The 24219-nt window shown below is 44.3% G+C and overlaps 1 protein-coding gene across 16 annotated transcripts in view; it reads left to right on the top strand.

Moving 5' to 3' along the window:
- Itpr1 (inositol 1,4,5-trisphosphate receptor type 1) overlaps positions 1–24219 on the top strand; it is a 380520-nt gene that overhangs the window by 307020 nt on the left and 49281 nt on the right. For all 16 annotated transcript variants that reach the window (XM_045134263.1, XM_045134269.1, XM_045134267.1 and 13 more), the window contains 7 exons: positions 3754–3954; positions 5844–5954; positions 8279–8374; positions 11565–11687; positions 12681–12785; positions 16345–16537; positions 23902–24024. In XM_045134263.1, coding sequence (XP_044990198.1) covers positions 3754–3954; positions 5844–5954; positions 8279–8374; positions 11565–11687; positions 12681–12785; positions 16345–16537; positions 23902–24024 — 952 coding nt within the window. The remainder of the gene's footprint in view (positions 1–3753; positions 3955–5843; positions 5955–8278; positions 8375–11564; positions 11688–12680; positions 12786–16344; positions 16538–23901; positions 24025–24219) is intronic.

The following is a 24219-nucleotide window of genomic DNA, read 5'->3' as shown; positions in this document are numbered from 1 at the left end:
GTTTAATTTAGTTTGATTCGACGAATTCTGATAAAGCAGTTGATAAGCATCTGTCACAGAGCCAGCTGCCCAGTACTAGACTGTCAACATGGTCCTCTGTGCTGAGGGACATCTGCAGTGTGGAGTCCACACATCCCACCCAGGATGTACACAGCAGAGAGACAGCTTGCAGGACCCCATCTGCGGAGAGGGGCCGCTGTAGAGGCAGGGAGACCTTACTGGACAAAGTGTCTTTAGACCACAGCCCAAGGAAGAAAGTCAGAGTAGAGGCTGATTCTGTGTCAGGAAGGAAAAACACTGAGAGTCATAGGAGCATGGAGAGTGCTTGAAGAGCCGGAAGAAGCTCATGGCTGCTGCCACAGAGGGACAAGGTAGGAGCAGTGACGTCACAAGTGGAACACATTGCAGCAACAGTGACTTCACTGAGAGAGAAGGGCATAGAAGGAGCAGAGACGGGAATTTGAAAGAAGATAGAGATGATTCTTAAAAGTGATGCTGTGAAGTTGTGTCTTGGGCAGCCACACCCTCTTCATACCTGACTTGAGCACCCCTACTCCAGCATGCTGCAGCCTCAGCTTTGTCACCAAAGAGTGAATACTGCCTCTGGCTTCCTGTAGCTCTAAGAAAAGCACTCACTCACCTTAGGAAAGCCTACACAGTCCCAAGTCCTCTGTCCATTCTCCACTTCCCACTAGGGCCTGAACGTTGGCCATTGAATAAAACAGACTGGTTAAATTGAGCAGATGGCTCACTCTGATGATGAGGCAACATTAAGCCTGGTTACAAGCTTGTCATCTGTCTTTCATAAGTGCTTTCTTTTTTTTTTAAAGAATTTTTTAAATTTATTTATTTATTTGAGAGCGACAGACAGAGAGAGAAAGACAGATAGAGGGAGAGAGAGAGAATGGGCGCACCAGGGCTTCCAGCCTCTGCAAACGAACTCCAGACGCGTGCGCCCCCTTGTGCATCTGGCTAACGTGGGACCTGGGGAACCGAGCCTCGAACCAGGGTCCTTAGGCTTCACAGGCAAGCGCTTAACCGCTAAGCCATCTCTCCAGCCCATAAGTGCTTTCTTTATATAAGATTTCTCATATGGTTTCAAATGAAAAGAAGGGGCTGAAGAGATGGCTTAGCAGTTAAGGTACTTGCCTGCTAAGTCTAAGGACCCAGGTTCAGTTCCCCAGTACCCATGTAAGCCAGATGCATAAGGGGGCACTTGTGTTTGGAGTTTGTTTGCAGTGGCTAGAGGCCCTGGCGTGCTCATTCTCTCCCTCCCTCCCTCCCTCCCTCCCTCCCTCCCTCCCTCTGCCTCTCCGCCTCTCCTCCCCTCTCTCAAATAAATAAAATAAGATGAAGAGAAATGTTAAATTAAAACAGTTGCATCTCAGGCTAGGGAGATGGCTCAGCAGTTAAGAGCACTTTGCCACTTAAGTGTGAGGGTCTCTTGGTCCAAAGATTACCACATTTGACTCCCCAGAATCCACATAAAAAAAACTGGGTGTGGCCATACACTTCTGCATCCCCAGTCTAAAGGTTGGAGAGGACAGAGTCTAATCACTGTGGCTCACTGACTGATAGCAGCTCCAAATTGAGAGACCCTGTCTCATAGAAAGCAATGAGGGATAGGTAAGGACACCTGATGTTTGGCTCTAGCCTCTGAACTATATATACACGTGCATACACCACACATACGTACACTAAAAATACAAAAAATAAAATAGAGTTGCATCTTTTCTACCAGTAGAGAGCTAGTCTGCTCCTTTTTCTATGATTGGGAACAATTGATACAAATATAAATTTATATAACATGTTAATCTGGTTGCCTGTTTGTAACTAAACCGGATACCCTATAATGGCACATAAGGACCACTGTGGGCATAGTACAGTTTTTTGACTGTTCCTCATTTGATGGGCATTTAGGTTGTCTTCATTTCTTCACTGTCACCAACAGTGCTGTTATGAACACCCAGTACATACTTTGAATAGAAATGAGTATTCATAGAAGTAGAATTCTCACATCAAAGATTATATTTACTTGATCTTTTGGTTTTATCTTTTTCCATCTCCCCTTTTTATAGTACACATGGACAGCTTTTATAACTGAGATAAAGAATATTGTAGTTGGGGCTGAGGAGTGGCTCAGCCATTAAAGTCACTTATTTGCAACATCTGCTGACCTAGGGTTTAATTTCCCAGTACTCATGTAAAGCCAGATACACAAATTGGAATGCACCTGGAGTTTGAAGTGGCCCTAGCGTGCCCATACCATACTCTAACTAACTAACACACACACACACACACACACACACACACACACACACACACACACACACACCCTCTCTCTCTCTGATTGCAAATAAATAAAAAAAAATATATACAATATTGTAATTAATTTGTCCTTCATTTTGAGAATCTAACAAGCTCCTGTTCATCCAGTGCTCTGCTTCATGAAGCGGTTGGTGTTACTTTCCTTTTCTTGTTAGGGTAGCATCTTGCTGTAGTCTCTTGTTAACCTGGAGAATACATAGGCAGGCTCATATGCACTCACAGACACGAATTTATTCGTCCTCACACCCCTTCCTTTAGTACCTGAGATAGCCAAGCAAGACAATCCAGGTTCCCTCCATGGTACTGAGCTTATTTTTTAAAAAAAAAAAAAAAAAAGCCTCTTTTTGTGTTTGCTTTATTCAATACTAAAGATGAACCCAGGGCCTTATACATGCTATACAAGATTTCTACAGCTGAGTTAAGTTCCCAACCTTTAAGCTAGTCTTTTACATCTCATTTTGTGATAAACTGTCTCTAGCACTAGTCTTGAGTATCCATCACCCAAACCACACCATTGTCTTTTAAACTTAACCACAACTCTTTAAAACATAACATGGGCTGGGGAGATGGCTCAGCGATTAAAGATGGTTGCTGCCAAAGCCTGTTGGCCCAGGTTTGATTCCCCAGTACCCACATATAAAGTGGTACATTCATCTAAAGTGGAATTTCAATGGCAAGAGGCCCTAGCACACCCATATTCACTCTTTCTCTCCCACTTTCCCTCCCTCCCCATGTCTTCCTCTCTCCCTCTTCCTATCCCTGTCCTTCTCTCTCCCTTTCCCTTTCCCCACAAACAAAATTATCTTATTTAAAAAAAATAGGGCTGGAGAGATGGCCCAACCATTAACACACTTGCCTGCAACCATTAACACACTTGCCTGCAAAACCTAAGAACCCAAGTTTGATTCCCCAGAACCCATGTAAAGCCAGATGCACAAGGTGGCACTCCCATCTAGAATTAATTTGCTGTGACTAAAGACTCTGGTGTGCCCATTCATTCTCCCTTTACCACTTTTTCTCTCTCTCATTTTCACTCAAATAAATATATAAATTTTTAATTTAGACACCTGTAACCACATGATGAGTTATTAGACAAGGATGAGGAAGGGGTAAGAAGTAAATGGAAAAAAATGAGAACTCAGACCAGAACAACCTGGAGTAGGTTTCAAAGAGGAGTACTTCTTCCTTCCCTGCGTCCCATGTGGACAGTTTGCAGAATAAGCCACTCTGTTGCTGGCTATGGCCATAGGCCAGGAATTGACCATCCTGAGGCCATGCAGTCTCTTCTGTCCTGTGCTGTATCTGTCTGCATCATGACTTGTTAGCCCAGGACACAAGATTGTAAAGAGTCATAGACTGAGAATGAATGACCTTTCCTTCTTCTCTTCTCTTTGTTCCCACCAAACCAAAACTGCTCAACTGCAGAATTTCCTTCGTTGCCAAAATAATAAGACCAACTACAACCTGGTGTGTGAAACCCTGCAGTTCTTGGACTGTATCTGTGGAAGTACAACAGGAGGCCTAGGTCTTCTTGGACTGTATATAAATGAAAAGAACGTCGCGCTCATCAACCAAACCCTGGAGAGTCTCACTGAATATTGTCAAGGACCTTGCCATGAGAACCAGGTAATTCTGTATGTCTTTTAGTATGGATGCAGGAAGTGATTAACATTTGGAAATGTCAGCGGAGACTCCTAAGTTCTGTTGCGCCTGCTTGTCGTCCTAGGGAGGTCATGGGTGGGAGGCTTTCCTTCAGCACTGGAGATGTTTCCATGGTGCTTAGCACCCTTCCAAGCTTTATGTGATAGTGGGTGTTGGTGGAATTGGCCTGGCCCTCTTGGTTTGGTTTAATTTGACTTGAATAAACAGCTATGACTTGACTTTGGGGCAGGTAATAAGTGGAAATTAAATTAGTACCTGGAAAAGGTGACCTATTTTTAAATGCTAGGAAATATCAAAAAGTGAATACTTGAAGGATGTTTAAACCTAGTAAGAGACAAAAAAAATTGGGGTCCTGTGGAAGAGCTGTGGACGTATGAGGATGAGGACAGTTGTAGTTGAGATTTTAATACTGTGGACTTTAGGGAAAGGCATGACTAGTTAGTCTTGATTCTGACCTCTCAAGAAGTGTATTTTTGAGCCAGGCATGGTAGTGCATGGCTTTAGTCTCAGCACCTGAGTGAATTCAGGGCCAGCCTAGGCTAGAGCAAGTTCCAGGTCAGCCTGAGCTGGACTGAAACCCTGCCTCAAAAGAGCAAACAAAAGAAATGTCTTTTTAGAGTGAAACCTAATGCTTTTTTTCTTAATCATTGCTCATACATGGCATCTTGAAGATTTTGTGAGGTTTGGTTCTCAGTGCCAGGATACCTACAATTCTTTTTAATGCACATGTGCAGGTGTACAAGTGCGTGGTAAAGGCTGGAGGACAACCTTGGTTGTCAGCCCTCAGGAACACTGTCCACCTTTATGAGACAGGTTCTTTCATTGCCCTGGAGCTCACCAATTAAGCTGGACTGGCTGACCAATAAGCCCCAAGGATCTTGGCTCTGTCTTCTTCCAGTGCTGGGATCAAAAATGCACACCACCATGCCTGGCATTTTCACATGTGTCCTGGGGATTGAACTCAGGTGCCTATGCTTGGGCAGCAGGCACTGTACCAGCTGAGTTATACTCCAATCCCCTGATTTTTGCATCGGGCTTAGGTGGGTACTGGGAAATTGAACCTGGGTCCCTAAGGCTACACAGGCAATCATCTTAAGCACTCAGCCATCTCTCCAGCCACATCCCTTGATTTTTAACTACTTCCTGGCTTGAAGTGGCCAGACAGGAGACTTATGAAAAGCCTGGTTCCAGTCATCTTTAGTGCAAAGCTGACATTTTGGTAGATGAACTTACTTCTGGGTTTTGGATGGAGGAGGAGCAGTCTTAGCTATGGGAAGCAACAAGAAAGGCAGTGGGCCAGAGAAAGGTATTTTTGATATGTGAGTGAATTTTCTTAAAACCCCAGGTTTGCTTTTCTGCCAAACAAAATGCTATTGAAAGGAATAGAGTGGAGTGGATTGTAATAAAATTGGAGAGCTTACCTAGGGAGAGATGATTAATTTTCATATTGGCTGTATTAAGCCAGAAAGTTGCTTTCCAAGTGTAAGTCTTGAGTCAAAGAGTGAAATTTACAAAGCAAGTGATGTAAAGAGAGGGGAACACACTTTTAAAGGGAAAAGGGCTCAGATCCTGCTATCAGTCATGCACCATATTTTCCTTTGCGAACAAAGCCGATTACACGACACTATTTGGATTTAGATGCAACCAATTTACAAGTGCGTGTGTATGGGGACTTTCCTACTGTTTACTGTTAATTCTGAAACTAGAGATTTTCATCTGTCTTTTATTCTTACCACTTTCTCACGGAAAATTGCTGTTCCCCAGTGACAGTACTGGGCGTGGTGAGCACTGTGTTGAAATAGCAGGTCATCCTGCTGGCCTTTGACGTCTGATGTGTGTGTCTGTCTGTCTAGAACTGCATTGCCACCCATGAGTCCAATGGCATCGACATCATTACAGCCCTCATCCTCAATGACATCAACCCTCTGGGGAAGAAGCGCATGGACCTCGTGTTAGAACTGAAGGCAAGTAGGCATGGAAAGCAAGAGGAGGCAGCCTCTGGAGGCAGTCATAGTTACAGTCTGCCTGACATATGACACAGTCAGGGTTGTGAAACTAACCCTAAACATGATTCTGTTTAACTGAGCGAATGATCCAAGTTACACATTCTGACTGAAATGCAGAACTTTACTCCTTCCAGTGACAGTCTTGGGATGGGATACCAGCTTTCTAACTGTTAGTTCAATCTCAGTGAGGTCAAGCAGCATCCAAGTGTGTAATTCAGAAAGACACACACACACACACACACACACACACACACACGGGGTGGACGGACACATTCTGTGCTTTCTGAAGTGACCCCTTTTGGAGGACAAAGACCAGCTAAAGAAAGTACAACTCAGCCTATCTAGTGCCTCAAGAAATCTGTTTTGACTCAGGGCATCTTTGTCCATTCTGTCATTGGCTTATCAGTAGATGATAATGCTTACATCACCTGCTGAGTTTCTTTCAGTGGTTGCAAGTGAGAGTCTTACATGACTGATACCCAAGCGTCCTGGGAATAGTAAAACAGTTTTATGGAGTCAAAGTGATAATCTGAGAAGCCAGTGGACCAGTCCCGCTGGCGATGTTTTAACTGTGTCTTCCTAAATCTCCCCTGTGTAGGGGCTCCAGAGACTTTCAAAAATCTAAAGCCTCAGTTCTAAGAATCAAACTTACAGCCCAGCATTGTATCTAAGGCTATTTGTAAATCATTAATTATTAACATTTATGTGCACAGTTACTTTGTAGCTCTTCCCATCTTGGAGAAAAATCTATGTGCTCTCTCACTCTCATAGACTGCAGTAAGAACTTTCTTATGACTATTAAAGAGCCTGAAACGAGAAGAGTCAGCTGAAAAGCTCATGTGCATTTATTATATGAAAGGCAACATGAGAAACCAAACCTTAGGAAGGTGTTGACAGACATCCAGAGGAATGACACATTTATTTGTATTTTTCTTTTAGTATTTAGAACTGAGAGTCTAAAGTAATAGTTGATCTTAGCATATGGTTTAAATGAAATTTTTTGTTGCTGCTTTTAGTCCATTCTGATAAATAGGTCCACTCAAGCTCATGTACCTGGCTGCCATTTATCAGAAAGTGCACGATGAGCATCTGAATAGAATGAGACATCCACGTGTTTTTGCTGGCATTTCAGTGACTTTTTCAGTGAATCCAGCAGTCTGGGCATTATGATGGAAACATCTGTCCTTAGATAACATGGAAAGCAGCCTGAACTTCTGTGACCTAACCTAGGGAATTTAAAACCTATCATGCCCACCCATCCAAAAGGAAAAAACAAGGACCTTCTAGTCCTAAATACAAAAATGCAAGTTATAGGCCAAGGACCTCAAATGAAGTCCAGCCAAGACTACCAGATGTGGACACATGAACGTTCTTAATGTGATGGGAACGTATGCCTTGGCAGGCATAAAATGTTCCTTTGGGTCACTTTTGTTAACTGGAATCAGCTCTACTCATTATATGAAGAGTTATGAGGACTGGTAGAAAGATTTTGAGACAGAAAGGAATTAGATTTACTGCCTGTCATCTCTGGCCCACAGGATCCAATAACTGTCTGTAAGCATACCACCCAGGCAGGGGAGGTGCCACATAAGCCCCAGAATCATGAGGTGGCATGGGTCTGTGGATGGCAGGTTTTTCCTGACAGCTGTCATCACAAGGGTGACAACACACTGTCAGTCTCTGTATGTTTGGGTTTGACATCCCCAGATTCAGCCAACCTCCAGATCAAACGTATTCAGAAAACAGTGGTTCTGTCTGTGCTGAACATGTTTAGCCTTTTTACCTTATCATTATTCCCTAAACAATGCAGTGCAATGACCATTGCCATTGTACTTAACCATACTAGATCCTGTGAATAATGTAGGGATAAAATAGGCAAAGAGAGTGCATAGGTTATATGCAAATGCCAGGGCACTTTATATAAACAGCTAGAGCATCTAAGGATGGTGGTTCCAAGGGGTTTGTGGGAACAGTTCTCCCATGCATACTGAGAGAGGACCACATCTGTAAGCACCCATTTAAAATGTGTTTTGCTAGGACTTGCACCAGCTAACATGAAGGCATAACACATGTCCTAACATATATGTACCTCTTTGACTGGAGTCAGATTCTGTACGTATGTTTTCAGGGTCAGAAGTGGCTCATCCCATTCCTCAGCAGGTGCTTTGGGCTGCATTTTGCTATAGGATGGAGACCTCTCTGTCTAGCCCCAAGCTGTGGCAGCTGGGCAAATGTATCCCAAGCAGAACCTCCATGTCTCTTCCCTTGGTCTCTCCAACTAGAATAATGCTTCCAAGCTGCTCCTGGCCATCATGGAAAGCAGGCATGACAGTGAAAACGCAGAGAGGATTCTGTACAACATGAGGCCCAAGGAACTGGTGAGTTGGGGACTGGTCTCCTGCCAGTGGCGCCATGCAGCATCAGAGCAATGTTTTGAGACAGACTAGAGGGCCTGCTTTTCAAGCATCCCCAAACAGAAAGATGGAGAGTGCATTTAATGTAATGGTTAGAGACTTGTGGCATTAGGCATGCGTTTCTCCTTGTCCTGTCAGCACAGATAGTGTATGGAAACCTCCCTCTGCTTTTCTCTCTCACAAGAAAACTGGTACAAAGTGGAGTCAAGAACACCAACAGGCCTGAGTTCAGGTCCTACTTCTGCCCTTCCGCTATCACCTCAGGCAGCCCCGTGAGCACTCTGAGCTGTTACTTTGCTGATCTATAGAAAGAAAGATAATATCACTTACATTAAAGAAAGGGTTGTTCCAAAGACTACAAGAGCCAGGCGTGGTGGTGCATGCCTTTAATCCCAGCACTTGGGAGGCACAAATAGGTGGATCGCCATGAGTTTAAGGCCAGCCTGAGACTACACAGTGAATTCCAAGTCAGCCTGGGCTAGAACGAGACCCTACCTTGAACAACCAAACAAAAAGAAAAAAAAAATCAAAGACTAGATGACAAGATTTACATCAAACCCTTAGCACACTTCCCAGCATATGGGAAGTCCTTTCTGAATTGATCTTCCATTTCTTATTTTCTTCCTTCATATCTAGGCCAGTGCTCAACCACTAAGCTATATACCCTGATCATGTTGTTGTGTGTGTGTGTGTGGTTTTTTTTGGGGGGGAGGGGCAACTTTCAGACAGGGTCTCATGTAGCCTAGGCTAGATTTAAACTTACTATGTGGCTGAGGCTTAACCTCCTGATCTTCCTGCCTCTTCCTAACAAGTGCTGGGATTATGGATACGCATCACCATATCTAGCCAGCTGTTGATTTTTTTTTAATTTTTATTTATTTATTTATTTATTTGAGAGCAACAAGAGAGAAAGACAGATAGAGGGAGAGAGAGAGAATGGGCGCGCCAGGGCTTCCAGCCTCTGCAAACGAACTCCAGACGCGTGCGCCCCCTTGTGCATCTGGCTAACGTGGGACCTGGGGAACCGAGCCTCGAACCGGGGTCCTTAGGCTTCACAGGCAAGTGCTTAACCGCTAAGCCATCTCTCCAGCCCTGATTTTTTTTTAAGTGAGGATCTGTGTAGCTTAGGCTGGCTTTGACTCATAATCTTCCTGCCTCTGCATCCTGCCTGGGATTACAGGCATGCACCACCACATGCAGCCCTTTACCACATCTTAGCATGGCTAGAGGTCACATCCATTCTTGGAGTCAGTAGTCTGAACAATAGCCAAGTGTATTTTGCATAATGGTGTTTGGTCTTTTCTTTTTCTTTAAAGAAAACATTACTGGTTTATTTTTGAGGGGGACATTTATAAGGGGCTGTGATTCCAGGTTTGGGAGTTAGTAGTGTGACCTATAAGATAAACAGTGTTCAGAGACAGTGACATGCACTGAGGGTGTACCTCTCTATTTGGACTTTCCCTCATGCAAATAAACTTGTAACTGATAGACTTGAATGAGGGCATTAAAAGATTTCTGCCTTCTGGTGACCTGAATGTGCACTGGAGACCAGACCAAAGTCCCTTCATGTCTTCCTTTAAATAAAGTTCACAGCAGCCCAGTTCTTTGATCTCTGAGGTCAGAGAGTGAGTTCTGGGCCCAGACAGGAGTCCTCTGCCAGTTTACATAACAGTTACATAACTGGAAGGGTAACTGCACGTCTAAGGGGTCATCATTCTTTAGAAGGTTCAGATTGGCCTTGAAGAGACCCCCAATCCAGTTCCCAGTCAGGAACTTATCCTGGCTCTTCTAGTCTGTGGTGCGTGGAGGAAATGCCGTGGCTGCCACTGGCTCCTTGCTTGCCCCCTTGTGGTTGGAGAACAAAATACTGGATTAGAGTGTCAGACGCTTCCTGGAGCAAACCTGATTCTAAGAATCCAAATAGCAGGAAAGCTCAAACATCCAGAATACATGCATACATATATGTGTATGTTCTGGCCCGTGCACCTGATGTGACATGTCATCTGATGGATTTGATGTTTCAATGAACTAGCAGGAAACTATGCTCAGAGAGTGACACGCTTGTCTCCAAAGTTACCTCCAGCAGCTGACCTGGTGTTGGTACCAAAGTGCATGGCTCTCTGTGTGCTTGGTCTTGGATAAGTGAGAAACAGTTCCCAATAATGTTCTGGTGGCAGTGCAGGAAGTGTCCTCACACTAAAATGACTTCTGAATCATCAAGGGAAATGATTAATTTTTAGTACAACTCTGGGAGGATGAATGTACTTATTATTGTTAGCATGATTAAATGTTGACTGATATGTTTATTTAGTAAAGACTGGTAGGCCCTCCTGTGTGTAGGGCATTGTACTGGGCACCAGGAGGCATTTGGCTATGAGCAGCCCCAGTTCCTGCTCCCTGGGAGCCAGTGAGTGAGAACAGTCTTTGTAAATAGTCAACAGGTAGCAAAATGCTCTACATGTGCATGGAGCATGAGATGAGCCCTGGGGATAAGTCAGGCAGCTGCAACGCGTAGTGACTGTGTTTCAAACCCCAGCTTATTAGCAATGACCTCGGCACTGTTGTTTTCTCTATTTCCTCATCCATAAAGAAGTGGTAATTTCTGATACCTCATAAAATGTGTACATTGCATTTTTAATACAATGGTACAGAGCATGTGTCCAGTAAATGGTACTGGTTTATATAGTTATTTTCACATGCAGAAGGCTTTGGGAGACGGGAAATTTTGAACTAGAAAATAATTTCGCCAGATATTCCTAAAAGCTAGTGGATTTCTTGCTAGTTTTTCCTAAAAGGACAAGATTTAGAATTTGGAATGAGGGAAAGCTGATGGGAAGAAATGTAGAGAGAGGAAGTCTGACTTGCAGCCTATGTTGGTATTGCACTGATCATTCTGAGGTGCTTTTGTAAATGCTGTCCACTTCTAAAGTAGGAAAGCATGTCTCTTGCTCTCGAGTGAGTGAGTTTCCTTCCTTGTGTCAATGGAGGTTGACTGCTCGAATTGTGTTAGGACAGAATCTGGGGCTATGTCCAAGCTTGATAGCATGGGATATGGGACTTGATGAGCAGCGACTGCCCCAGAAGCGGGGACTGCCACCTGGCGCCGCTGGGTTGCCTCTGACCCGTAGCTGTGCACTGTTGGTCCTGCTTGCAGGTGGAGGTGATCAAGAAAGCATACATGCAAGGCGAAGTGGAATTCGAGGACGGGGAAAACGGCGAGGATGGAGCTGCCTCCCCCAGGAACGTGGGCCACAACATCTACATACTGGCTCACCAGGTATGGGCTGCCCTCAGAGGCCACCAGCCTTCCTGGCTAGAAGGGCCCTCAGACTGGCTTTTCCTGGCAGGCTTTCACCTATGGCTGTTTGTACCCATGAGAACATAGCTCACGAGGTCCAGGACTTTGCCATTTCCCAGTGTGGTGGGGTCAAGTGCTTAGAAATCCCTATGCTTCTCACGTGTGTCCACCGCTGAGAAATGACTCCAAGATGCCTTATGACTTTGTCTGGAGCCATTGGAAAGGACTCTTAGATGTTTTATAAATACTGAGTCTCTCTTAACCAAAGAAGCCTCAGCTTCTTTGCTGATTGCATTTGAAAATCTGTGGGAAATGTTGTTATTTCCTTTTGTTTGCCCTTCTGGGGTGTGATGTTACTTTCTGCCCTGACACCAAAATGCCACATTTCATAATCCCTTCCCAAGTGGCCGGGCTTTTGAAGTTGCTTCCTCTTTTGGGATATTGGTATGCCTTGAGCTGATGGGTAGGAATGGGAAGGCTGTAGCTTAGCTGGTGGCTCATGTTTTCTGTCCCTTTAGTCCCTTTGAAACTCGAGGAGAGGACCTGGGTATGACACAGTGATGGTACAGAGCCCAAGGTTTCTAGCATCCTGCCCCCGCATACCTGCTGAAAGATTTCAAACACTCTCCTGCCCCTCTTGACCCCCATGTCCAGCATCTAACCTGCAAGAGGGCTTCTAAACAACCAGAATGGAGGTTCCATGGGGCTGCACAGAAAACCCCATCTCCCTCCTGCCTGGCTAAAGAAATCAGAGAAAAGGGAGACCCTGTATGGGCATGAGCTGTCCGTGCTTTTATACCAAACTCCCAAAATAGCCACTGTGCAAAGCAGAGCCGGACAGAAGGGAGCAAGCCTGGCACCTTCGCCCTTCTGCTTGATGCTGGCCACTTTGTATTTTTAACTCAGAAAAGAGCTTACATTTCCTGTTCTAAAGGGACCTTGACCCCCCATCTTTCTGCACTTGTGTTCTAGTTGGCTCGGCATAACAAAGAACTTCAGACCATGCTGAAACCTGGGGGCCAGGTGGATGGAGATGAAGCTCTGGAGTTCTATGCCAAGCACACGGCACAGATTGAGGTAAAAACAGTCAACCCAGGGCATAGGAGCGCCAAGGCTTCAGGGCTTGGACCCTTGATGTTGAGCATTCAGTGGGCAATGCCCTGTGCCAGGTCTGGCGTGCAGTCATTGCTCTGAGCAGTGTACATGTGAGCACCTCCTGTGTGCCACGTCCTGCTTTAGGTGTTGGATGGCTGGAACTGTCACCATTGCTGCTTGAGGTCTAGAGAGGGGACACACACTGAGCGAACCACACAAAGAAATCTCATTACAAATGCTGGCTGGCCCACAGAACAGATGGATGGCATTATAAGAAAATCCAGCAGAGGGACTTGGTATAGATTGTAGAGGCTCAGGGGGTCTGCTCTAAAGAAATGACAGCTCAGTACAAACTGAAAGAACACAGGAATTAAAAAGCAGTGTGCATAGGGAGGAGTTTTTCATACCTGGGGAAGGAAGATTCTAGGTAGGGGGCAGACCTAGAGAAGATTTACATGGCTGGAGTTAAGCCAGAGGGGAACAAGATAAGAACAGGCTGCCTGGAGCACTAACACATATAGTTAGTGGAAATGAGAATAGTTACTTTGTTAAGTTAAAATTAAATAAAAGTCATACATGTCTATCATACTAGACAGGGCAGTGGCTGGGACCTGGTATAAACCAAGATCCTTTCCTCTTTGGAAGCAGTCTGCTCTCTGCCCTCCGAGCTGTGGGAACTGCTGGAGAGTTCTACCCAGGGGCTTTTGTGGTCAGATCTCCATGTTAAACAGAACCAATCCTTCCGGAAAAGCATCATATCTTCTCTATTTTGCAAGCAAAGGAGCTTCATTATAAGGCTCACAGAGAGTGTGTCACTTATACTGTTCTCAGTGTCACTGCTGAGATTTCAGTCGTAGGCTGACTGACCCCTGAGTCGAGTACATTTCAGGTGCACCTAACATTCTCTTAGCATCGAAAGAATACACACATCTCCCTGTAGGCTTTACACAGTAAGGGATGCTATATCATGTTTTACTAATGAATTTAATATCAGTATTGGAACAAACATTTGGAAAAATGAGAGACTTTGGGGGCAATGTAACATGTTCAGCATGGAGACTTTTCAGCAGTCTGTTCTTAACTACTGTCTCGGCTCTCCAGCGACCCTGATGAAATGCATCACTTAGCTGACTCATCCTCGCCAGTGTATGTGAGCACTTTTGGTCAGAACTTTGGCCAGAGGGCCAACTCTGTCTATGGACCCTTTAGGAAACACAGCATGGAATGTTGGTGAAGAGTGAAATCTAGAAGATGATCTGGCTGAGCTCTTGGGCTGACTGAGGACAAGACTGAAGCTTGGTCAGGTTAAAAGGTGTGAACAGGGTTATCCAGAGGTAGAGAAAGGCTAGTGTTGTATTCTCCCGAATCCTACTATTTTTTTTTTAAAGAGCTGTCTCTAGACCCCAAATCCTACCCTTATTCAGCACCTGCCCCTCTTTCAATTCCCCTGTGGGGTTATGTATGCTATGACAGCCAGAAAAACATGTTGTCACTCCCCGGGGCTTTGCTAGCCCTCTCTGCCTGGAGCCAGGCTGGGAAGCCCTGTATTCAGGAACTGAGTTTGGGCCTAAAAGCCTTGTTCTCTTCTCCCTTTCTTCCAGAAGCCAGCTACATACCTCCGTTGTGTTCCTTCAGGGGAAGGAAGGGCCTATGCAGGATGCTTGGACAGTGAGGAGCAGGCAGGCCCTTGATAGCAGGAAATGCAGAAGGTGGTCTGCGGGCATCAAGTTCACCCAGGGAGCTGGGTTGTGGGCGGGGTTCTAGGTGCTGAGTAACCTCCATACCATGAGTTAAACAAGGCTGGCTGTGAACCAGAGTCACTATGACAGTGAAGCCATCCCCACCAACATCCGAGCTCTGGCCAGTTTCAGAAACCATTGGTCTATAGACCACATCCCTTGGGAGCCAGGGATGTGGGATTCTGTCTCACCATTGAAAGAGTTTCCCCCCACATCCTGACCTGATTCACCTCTCTTGCCTCATTGGGTGAATAAGCTTTTCCTGTCCTGGGCTCTTGTCCTGGGCCTCACCTGACCTCCCCAGCCTCTGGGGAGGAAGAATAAAGAGCAGCTGAGAAGCTAAGTCTCTGTCATACTGCAGCCCATGGCCCTTTAGCCCATAGTCCTTAACTCCAGGACTCGGTACAGTGTCCTAGGATTGAAACCAGACTATCTTCCCTCTGTAGGTAGAGCCCGTCTAGGAAGGGCGTGGAGGAAACCTTCAATGTGTCCACCCTTGGAGCCTCACAAAGCCAATGTAGAAAACAGGCCATCCCAAAGTTACTCTTTTTTTTTTTTTTTTTTTACTTTGTCACTATGACAAGAGGTAGATCATTACAACTGAATGTAACAACCCAACTTTGCTTTCCAAGAAAGGATCTTGGTTTATACCAGGTCCCAGCCACTGCCCTGTCTAGTATGATAGACATGGATGACTTTTATTTAATTTTAACTTAACAAAATAACTATTCTCATTTCCACTAACTATATGTGTTAGTGCTGAATGGCTAGAGTGGGTAGTGGCTGTCCTCTTGTACAGCACAGAGGCAGACCTGTTCCATCACGTAGAAAATTCCACTGAACACTACCAGTCTCAGTTGATGTATTTGCAAAATACAGTATAAATTATTCCAGAAAAATGTTGGCCACACTGAAGCTGAGCAAGATGTGCCCACTAATGCAGTAGTGACATGACTATTATGAGAGTTACCAATCACTCTCATTGGATTTAGGGCCCTCTCCCACAAGGCAATTTATGCCTGGTACTGCAAACTTCCTCAAAAGACTATGCCTGGGGAGGTCATAAGCCCTAGGAAGGAAGCTACTGCCGTCATTTGGCTAAATGGATGTTATGCCCATCAAATTACCTTCTAAATGTTTATGTCCATAGATACGTGCTGCTTTCTCCTCTGGTTAGAGAAGCTGCTTCTTTGCAGATGATGGTAAATACTGGGGAGAGTCAAATCTCACCGAAGGGCTAAGAATTAGTGACTGTGTATTGCTCAGAGCTAAATTAGATACCCCCTCCAATGCTCAGGAAACATTGAGGAAGAAAAGGTGGAAAAATTGCTAGGACCAGAGGATAAGAAGGAGCCTGTAGAATGCTGTCTTCCAGAAATTACATGGTCTTTGCACTCATGACCTCATAGTAACTGTCTGAGTACACCTGCATAATACTGGGCCCATCAACATTCCATCACAGATGATGGAGGAGGGCAAAAAAAAAAAAATCAAAATAGAAGAGGGAATAGTTAGAAAAAGGGCTCAATGTAAGACAAAATAATGAGAAGGGATAATGATCAAGATATAGACATAAAAGTTGTCAAAAGTCACATTGAAACGAGTGGGATGTAAGGTTAGAAAATTTCGTTACAGACTCACCCCAACTATTTTATATATGTGTGATATGCAGCCCAGTTGGGGTTATAAAATCAGATACATTTATGTTCTGGGTCTTGAACCCCAAGTTCACTGCCAGTAACAAAGACCTTCATGAAAGGTTTTGAAAGCACCTGTTTAATCTCCTCTTCCTTTCACCCTAGATTGTTAGATTAGACCGAACCATGGAACAGATCGTCTTCCCAGTGCCGAGCATATGTGAATTCCTAACTAAGGAGTCAAAACTACGAATATACTATACAACGGAGAGGGACGAGCAGGGCAGCAAAATCAATGACTTTTTCCTCCGCTCTGAGGACCTCTTCAATGAAATGAACTGGCAGAAGAAATTGCGAGGTGGGTTATAGCACTTCAACGATGCTCCAGAGAGGTGCAGTCCTGGGGTCTCCCACACTTGGCCTTGGTGGTGTGTTTACCTTTGGGTGTAATTAATGAACATTTTTACTTTTGACTATCAGGATGTGAGAAGAACTTTGACAGCTGGTAAATGGGTCCCAGTCTAAGGGTGTCAACACCTCTGAAAAGGTTACTCTTTTGTCGCATTTGACTTGATTGGACTGGGGAGCTTCATGGATGGCTTAGAATGCCAGTTTTGGTATCTCACTGTGGAATCTAACAAGAGAGGGAAAGGGCCAGGCCTTGGAGTTCACAGGATGGGTCACTTGGGCTGGAGATGCAGACAGCGTGATTGCTCATTTGCTAGCACACCTGCTCGGGAGACTATTGTATTTTCCCTCTGACAGCATAGCTCAGAAGCGAGACTCTAAATCATTTTATAGGCAGTGGAGTGATTGGCTGTATATGTGCACTCACCAGGCAGGCCCGTGGAGAAGCCCAGCCAAGTCAGGCTGAAATGACTCGTTGAAGGCATGTTTATAGGGCTTCCCCGAGGGGTTTCGGCTCCTGGTTTTCATCGGGTTTTAATGTGGTCCTTCAGCACCAACATAATGCTTGGCACCAGCTTTTGTGACCAACTTAAAAAGAATCATGCTTCTCTATGTGTTATCCAGGGACCGTTTTATTAGAAACCCTAGAATCCAGCTGCAATTATAATCTTTTGGGATCTTTCTGTGGCATACAACAGTGCTCGGGGCAAGCTATGGCAAAGATCAGCTTCTAGGATCTTTTTTTAACTTTAAAAAAAATGTAACAACTTTTTACTTTATTTGTTTGAGAGAGAGAGAGAGAGAATGGGCACGCTAGGGGTGTCTGCCACTGCAAACAAACTCAGAGGAATCAAACCTGGGTCCTTTGGCTTTGCAGGGAATCACCTTAACCACTAAGCCATCTCTCTAGCCTCCCCCACAATTAAAAAAAAAAAACAAAAACAAAAACTTTTTATTGGCCACTTCCATAAAATATATCATCATTGTCCCCTCCAACCACCCTCCCTCTTCCCCTTCCCAAATTCCCCCTCCATTGAATCCTTTCTACTTTGCAACAAGTCTGTCTTGTATTTTTGTCATCATCATTTTTCCCGTCTATTATACAGGCTTGTGTAGGTAGCATCAGCCACTATGAGGCCATGAATATCATGGCCCCTTTGTGTCTGGAAAACCATATTATAAGTACTCCCCTTCCTTTGGCTCTTACATTCTTTCAGCCACATCTTCCAAAATGGACCCTGAGCCTTGGAGGGTGTGATAATCTCACTGTTGAACACTTCATTGTCACTTCTCAGCACTTTGGTGAATTTAGAGTCACCCCAGTGGTCACCACCATCTGAAAAGAGAAGCTTCTGTAACCAAAAGCAAGAGTAACATCAATATATGGGCACAAGTAAAGGATTTACAGGGCAGTTTAGTGGGCACACTAAATCCACTTAGCCAGACAGTAGTAGTAGCTTCACCTAGAGCTTCAGACCTCCCAGCTATGGGCTTTAGATTAGGTTTTCAGTTCCAGGCAGGAATTCCCTCAAGTGGAGTAGCCAATCAGAGAGCAACTGATTGGTTTCCCCTAACAAATAGGTCACCATTGCACTAGGTGGTACATTTGGCCTGGCTGGCCAGCTGTAAAGCTTGCAGAGTCCTCTGCTGGTTAAGACTATATATCACTTTTCTCCATTAACAGGCAGCATAGGTCTTCCCAGCCTCCTGATACCTAGTCAACAGAGAAGAGGCTTCCAGCCAAACTCCAGCTTGATTTCTCAATGACTTACAGCTGGAGCCTCTTGTATTGTCTCTGATCCCTGCCAGTCTAAGTGGGGCCAGACTTGTCTTTCTTACCTGGCTTTCTTTTGCCTGCTTTTCTCCTCATCAGCTATGCAAACAGATTGTCCAAAAGACAATGTTCTCGCCTCTCCTCACCCCAGCTCTATCCTGCTCTGTGTCTAAGGGACATCACTAAAGCATTGCAAAATGTCTTTGCCAGGTAAACATGTCCTTGACCCAAAACCATATCTTAAGTCTATACAAAGGGTCAGGGGACATTCTGCAAGCCAGTACACATGTACTTTTGGGTGTGTGTATCTTAGAAGATGTTGGATGTGATTATGCCCATAATCACTGTATCTTAACAGTCAATTGTATATACACATCTGAAACTCTCCCAGCTCTGGATTCACCATGAACATGAAACTTATACATAGCAGCTTCATGCTTGGGCAATAAGAGGAAAAAAAACACCACCTCCACCCCCACCCCCTCCCTCACAAAAGATATCACTCATTCATACCCTCCTATTTCCAGCTCTTATAGTACAGAGAGGGGAGAACTGTTTGTTGCTTTTGTCTCCCAGTGGAATATTATAATTTCTGATTTCATGGATAGCCCTGAATACATGCCCAAACCTTACTAATACTTATAATTGTTCCCTTATTAATGGTGTATATCTCCTATGACAAATCAAATATATTCCTTCTCTGAGAACTGTGTCAATAATATCTATATAATGTAAGTATTTTCTAGATTCTCCTAAAGAAAAATGAGCCCACAGAAAGGTTTTTACCTTTGCTGGTGAGGGAGCTCTCCCACTGAAGTAGTATCAAGGAGTAAGGAAGCTTTGGCTTCTATCCACTGGCTCTCTGAACACAGGCGGTGGCTTACCTGCTCCAAGATTCTCTCCTGTAATGTGAGGAAAACAGATCCATTTATTCCAGAAAGGTCATCTCCTTGTTCATGATTCATGTTGGGGGCTGGAGAGGTGACTCAGCCATTAAGGCACTTGTCCTCAAGGCCTAACAACCCAGGTTTGATTCCTCAGTACCCAAGGAAAGCCAGATACACAAAATGGTGCATGCTTCTAGAGTTTGTTTGTAGTGGCTAAAGGTCCTGACATGCCTGTTCTCATTCATTCTCTCTCTCTCTGCTTTCCAAAAACTAAATGAACAATAATAAAAAAAAAGATTTTATCTTGGACTATAGCTAATGTCTTCTCCCTCATCTCAGTCTTTCTAATTTTGAAAAAGGGAGATTTAAACAGCTGTAGTTGTCAACCCCCCCAAAAAAAAAATTAATTGGTTTCAAATCTGAAATCTTTGCTATGGAACTGAAAGAAATTGAATAATAATAAATGAATTAAACATTAAGTATATTTAGGAAGGGGAGAAATGTACTCATTAGAAGCACAGTTAAGATAGAACATATGGGCTGGAGTGATGGCTTAGTGGTTAAGGCACTTGCCTGCAAAACCAAAGGACCTCCTTTTGATTCCACAGGACCCATGAAAGCTAGATATACAAGGTGGCACATGCATCTGGAGTTTGTTTGCAGTGGCCAGAGGCACTGACACACCCATTCTCTCTCTCAAATAAATAAATAAATAAATATATTTTTTTTAAAGATAGAACATGTTTCTCCTCCTAAGGAATGTAATTTTCTTCTACTAAGTGTTCAGGAAAAAAGAATTCTGGCTTATTCATGTAAGCCACTTTACCCTTTCCTAAATATCACTAAGAAATCACTGGTGTTTTAGTAAGTGTAGCCAGTACCCACTGAGGATGTCTATTGACTATTGGTGGTATTATTTTCTGGTATTAAGAAATTAGTGTTGCTGGGCGTGGTGGCGCACACCTTTAATCCCAGCATTCGGGAGGCAGAGGTAGGAGGATCGCTGTGAGTTCAAGACCACCTTGAGATTACATAGTGAATTCCAGGTCAGCCTGAGCTGGTGAGACCCTACCTGGAAAAAAAAAAAAAAATGTTTTAAAGAAAAGGAAATTAGTTTTATCTTTTGCAAGTATTTTCTTTGACAAGAATTAAATTACCACTTGTCTTACTCTCCAGAAACTCCTTTTTCTGTTTTTTACACGACATTCACTCATATAGACTAACACATGCCTCACACCCCCTTCTGTGTGTGCACATCCTCCTTCCTCTGACTGCCTCGCCATCTCCTAAAGACCATAGCCCAGTGAACACTCTGAGCTGTGAAAACTAGTAGACACTGGACACTGCAAGGGGAAACCAAAACAGAGTTGCTTATGCTCCCACAAATTTTGGGACTTACAACAACATAAGTTATTTATCTTACCATTCAGGAGGTGAGAAGTCGGACAAGATCCTCACTGGGTTAAAATCAAGGTGTGGGCAGTGTTCCTGCTGCTGGTTCCGGCCTTTTGGGGCTTCTAAAGGTTGCCTGTATTTCTGGGCCCCTTCATCTTCAAAGGGGAGCAACATTCAGTAGAGCTTTTTCCATGCCACTAAACCTCCTCCTCTTTCTCATAAAAGACTTTTGTCATTTAAAGTTTACAGACTAAGGATTTAGGGAGGGGATACTTACAAGACATTTTGCCTGCCACAGAAGGTGTATTAGTTGTTTTCTATCACTTCCAAAATTTAGGGTCTCAAAACAAGAAATACACATTTTCTTACAGGTTCTCACGGTTAGGAATCTGAGTAGGTTAGGTGGATATTATTGACTCAGGGACATTCAAGAAGCACCACTGAGATGCATCCATCACCCGAGCACTTGCTTGACCCTGAAGGATCCATGGCTTCAACTTCTCACATGACTTTGGGCAGGTTTTTCTCCACACGGACCTTGCCCTGGGTCTCCTAAAGTGTGACACTGTGAGTCTCTAAGCATCTTCCTGAACCTGGATAAATAACTTCTCGGTGTAGTGGACTGATTGTTCAGATTAAAAATGGCAATATAAAGAATGTTAGGTTTTTTTGTTTTTGTTTTTCCCCTGAGGTAGGGTCTCACTCTGGCCCAGGCTGCCCTGGAATTCACTATTTAGTCCCAGAGTGGCTTCAAACTCATGGAGATCCTCCTACCTCTGCCTCCCAAGTGCTGGGATTAAAGGCATCTGCCACCATGTCCAGCTGGAGAATGTTAGTTTTATTAAAATAAGATTTATTTGTGAGCTATGTGCCCTAGTTAAAGGCTACTTATTATTGAAGGGGACATGCTCCCATTTGATACCAAGTGTCCCCTGTGCAAGGAATTCTGGTGTGCATAGACCAGCACTGAGCTTTATGAGGTTCTCTTACTTTTTCTTAGGAGCTTTTGATACATGTGAATGTGGAGAAGATACTAACAGTTCCCTTGTATTCATCACTTAGCTCACTTAGCTCCAGCAATTACCAACTTTCTGCTATTCATCTTTCCTGTCTTCTTCCAGAGTTTTCATATGTGTGTCAGAAATGGGCTTCAGTCCCAGAAGAAACACCAATACTGTGATAGCCAGAGGAGAAGAATTCTCATCTTAAATTTGCCTTAGCAGGTTCAGGATATAACTCACTTGGCAGAGTGTTTGTGTGGCATCCTGGAATCTCTGACTTTGGTCACCAGTACCTCATAAAACCCAGGGTAGTGGTACATACCTGTAATTCCTACCCTCAGGAGGTAGAGGCAGGAAGATGAGAAGTTCAAGGTCATCCTCAGTTCCTTAGCAAGTTTGAGACTAGCCTGGGCTACATGACAGCCTATCTGTAAAAAAAAAAAAAAAAAAAAAAAGCTTCATCAGTGAACTTATAAAAAAGAAAATTGTTAACCTGGAAATTGATTGGCTTCTGTCAGCTCCTCTATTAAACTGTGACATGAGCCATTTATCTTCATTTCTGTCACCAGCCCCAGTGGATCACTTATTTGGGATGAGACCTGCCATTGCTGGATCTCCATTTCCTTCATTTAGGAAATGAAAGATTTTAAACTAGGTAATCGTACTCTACAACTCTACAGTTTGGAAACACTGCCTGTGACCAAGAACAAACATGATATGGACAACTACTAAATGACCCAGAGATCTACTTAATTGTACCATAACTTTTTTTGGAAGGAAGCTTCCAACAGCTTGGCTGCTGTTACAGGCATCATTACAGGGCCATTGGATTTATCATTGGCTACTTTCCTGCAGTTGAATGATGACTTCTCTGGGAAAAATAAATCCATGATAAGAGAGCGCCTTTCTCACAAAACCCCATGCTTCTCTCTAGAGGGAGTGCTGTTGATGAGATTATCCTTTTTAAATTTAATTTATTTTTTGTTGACAATTTCCATAATTTTAGATAATAACCCATGGTAATTCCCTCCCTCCACTTACCCCTTTGAAATTCCACTCTCCATCATATCCCCTCTCCCTCTCAAACCGTCTTTTATTTTGATGTCATGATCTTTTCCTCCTATTATGATGGTCTTGTGTAGGTAGTGTCAGGCACTGTGAGGTCATGGATATGCAGGCCACTTTGTGTCTGGAGGAGCACATTGTAAGGAGTCCTACCCTTCCTTTGGCTCTTACATTCTTTCTGCCACCTCTTCTGCAATGGACCCTGAGCCTTGGAAGGTGTGATAGAGATGTTTCAGTACTGAGCACCCCTCTGTCACTTCTCAGCACCATGGTGCCTTCTGAGTCATCCCAAGGTCACTGCCATCTGAAAAGAGGGGCTTCTGATGAGATTATCTTTTCAAAGCTGCCCCTGGCATGGCCCTGCAATTGCTCCTACTACTTCTCCTTTTGAGTGACACAAATGCAGGACAGGTTTATTGTTCCAGGAGTGACAGTGTTCAGCCAACATGATGTCATGTGTCAGTAGCAGTGAGTTAAGAAGAAAGTGTTGTGGAGAGCATCCCTTGCCCCTTTGTGATGACTTTGTGTTACATTCTTTCTCTCCTGGAGCCTATGGAAATGTCAGCTTCACTGTTGACCACTGTCCTCCTCCTCTATTCCCTAGCCGCCGCCCCCCCCCCCCCCCCGACACACAGAGATTGACCAGCAGACTAGAGGGAAGTGGCAAGCAGCTCAACACTATGCGGTCATTGTCCTGCTTATGGACACCAGGGAATGAGTAGAGGCAGGAAGAAATATGGAATCAGTCCCAGTAGGAGGCCCTACCGGGCCAACTCTGAATTGTCTGTCTTCCTAACATTTCTAAAAGGCTATTTTTTGGGTCTCTCTGGTCATCTCATCTTGTACTAAAGGCCTGTGTGCGGTGGGGGAGACCAGAAGCTCAGTGCTTGAACTCTGGATAACCTTCAGTCTTTCACAGATGGTGCTGACTAGGGTATGCAAAGCTGGTAGATGGTCCCGCCTTTTCCCTGTGCATTTCTTCTTGTCCCCCAATGCATCTTCTGTTCAGTGAGTTCGCCAAACAGAAATGATCTAATGACATGCTACTGTGTGCCAACTTCTAAACAAATGGTCATTTTTACTGTCATGATGCAGACTGGGAACAGAAGTGGACTTGTAGGGGTGCATGGGTAGAAGGCCCATGCTGAGCTCCAGTGCTCCAGCCTCACATGGCTTATCTCTGTTTCCACAGCCCAGCCTGTCTTGTACTGGTGTGCCCGCAACATGTCTTTCTGGAGCAGCATTTCATTTAACCTGGCTGTCCTGATGAATCTGCTTGTGGCGTTTTTCTACCCATTTAAAGGAGTTCGAGGAGGTATCCATGTCTTTGTCTATTTACTCAGTGTTGTCTTTGTGGGTGTGGGGGGTAATCAAGCATGTGTGCAGCATGTTTGGATGTGTGGGGGCCCATGTGTATTAATAGGTGCTTGTGCACATGTATATGTGGAGACCAGAGACTGAGGTTGGGGCCCTTTCCTTAGTCACCCTCAACCTTTTTTTTTTTTTTTTT

The sequence above is a fragment of the Jaculus jaculus genome, chromosome 14, assembly GCF_020740685.1.
Source record: "Jaculus jaculus isolate mJacJac1 chromosome 14, mJacJac1.mat.Y.cur, whole genome shotgun sequence".
Classification (NCBI taxonomy): domain Eukaryota; kingdom Metazoa; phylum Chordata; class Mammalia; order Rodentia; family Dipodidae; genus Jaculus; species Jaculus jaculus.
The sequence above is the reverse complement of the archived record's forward strand: the minus strand, read 5'-3'. Positions and strand labels throughout refer to the sequence as shown.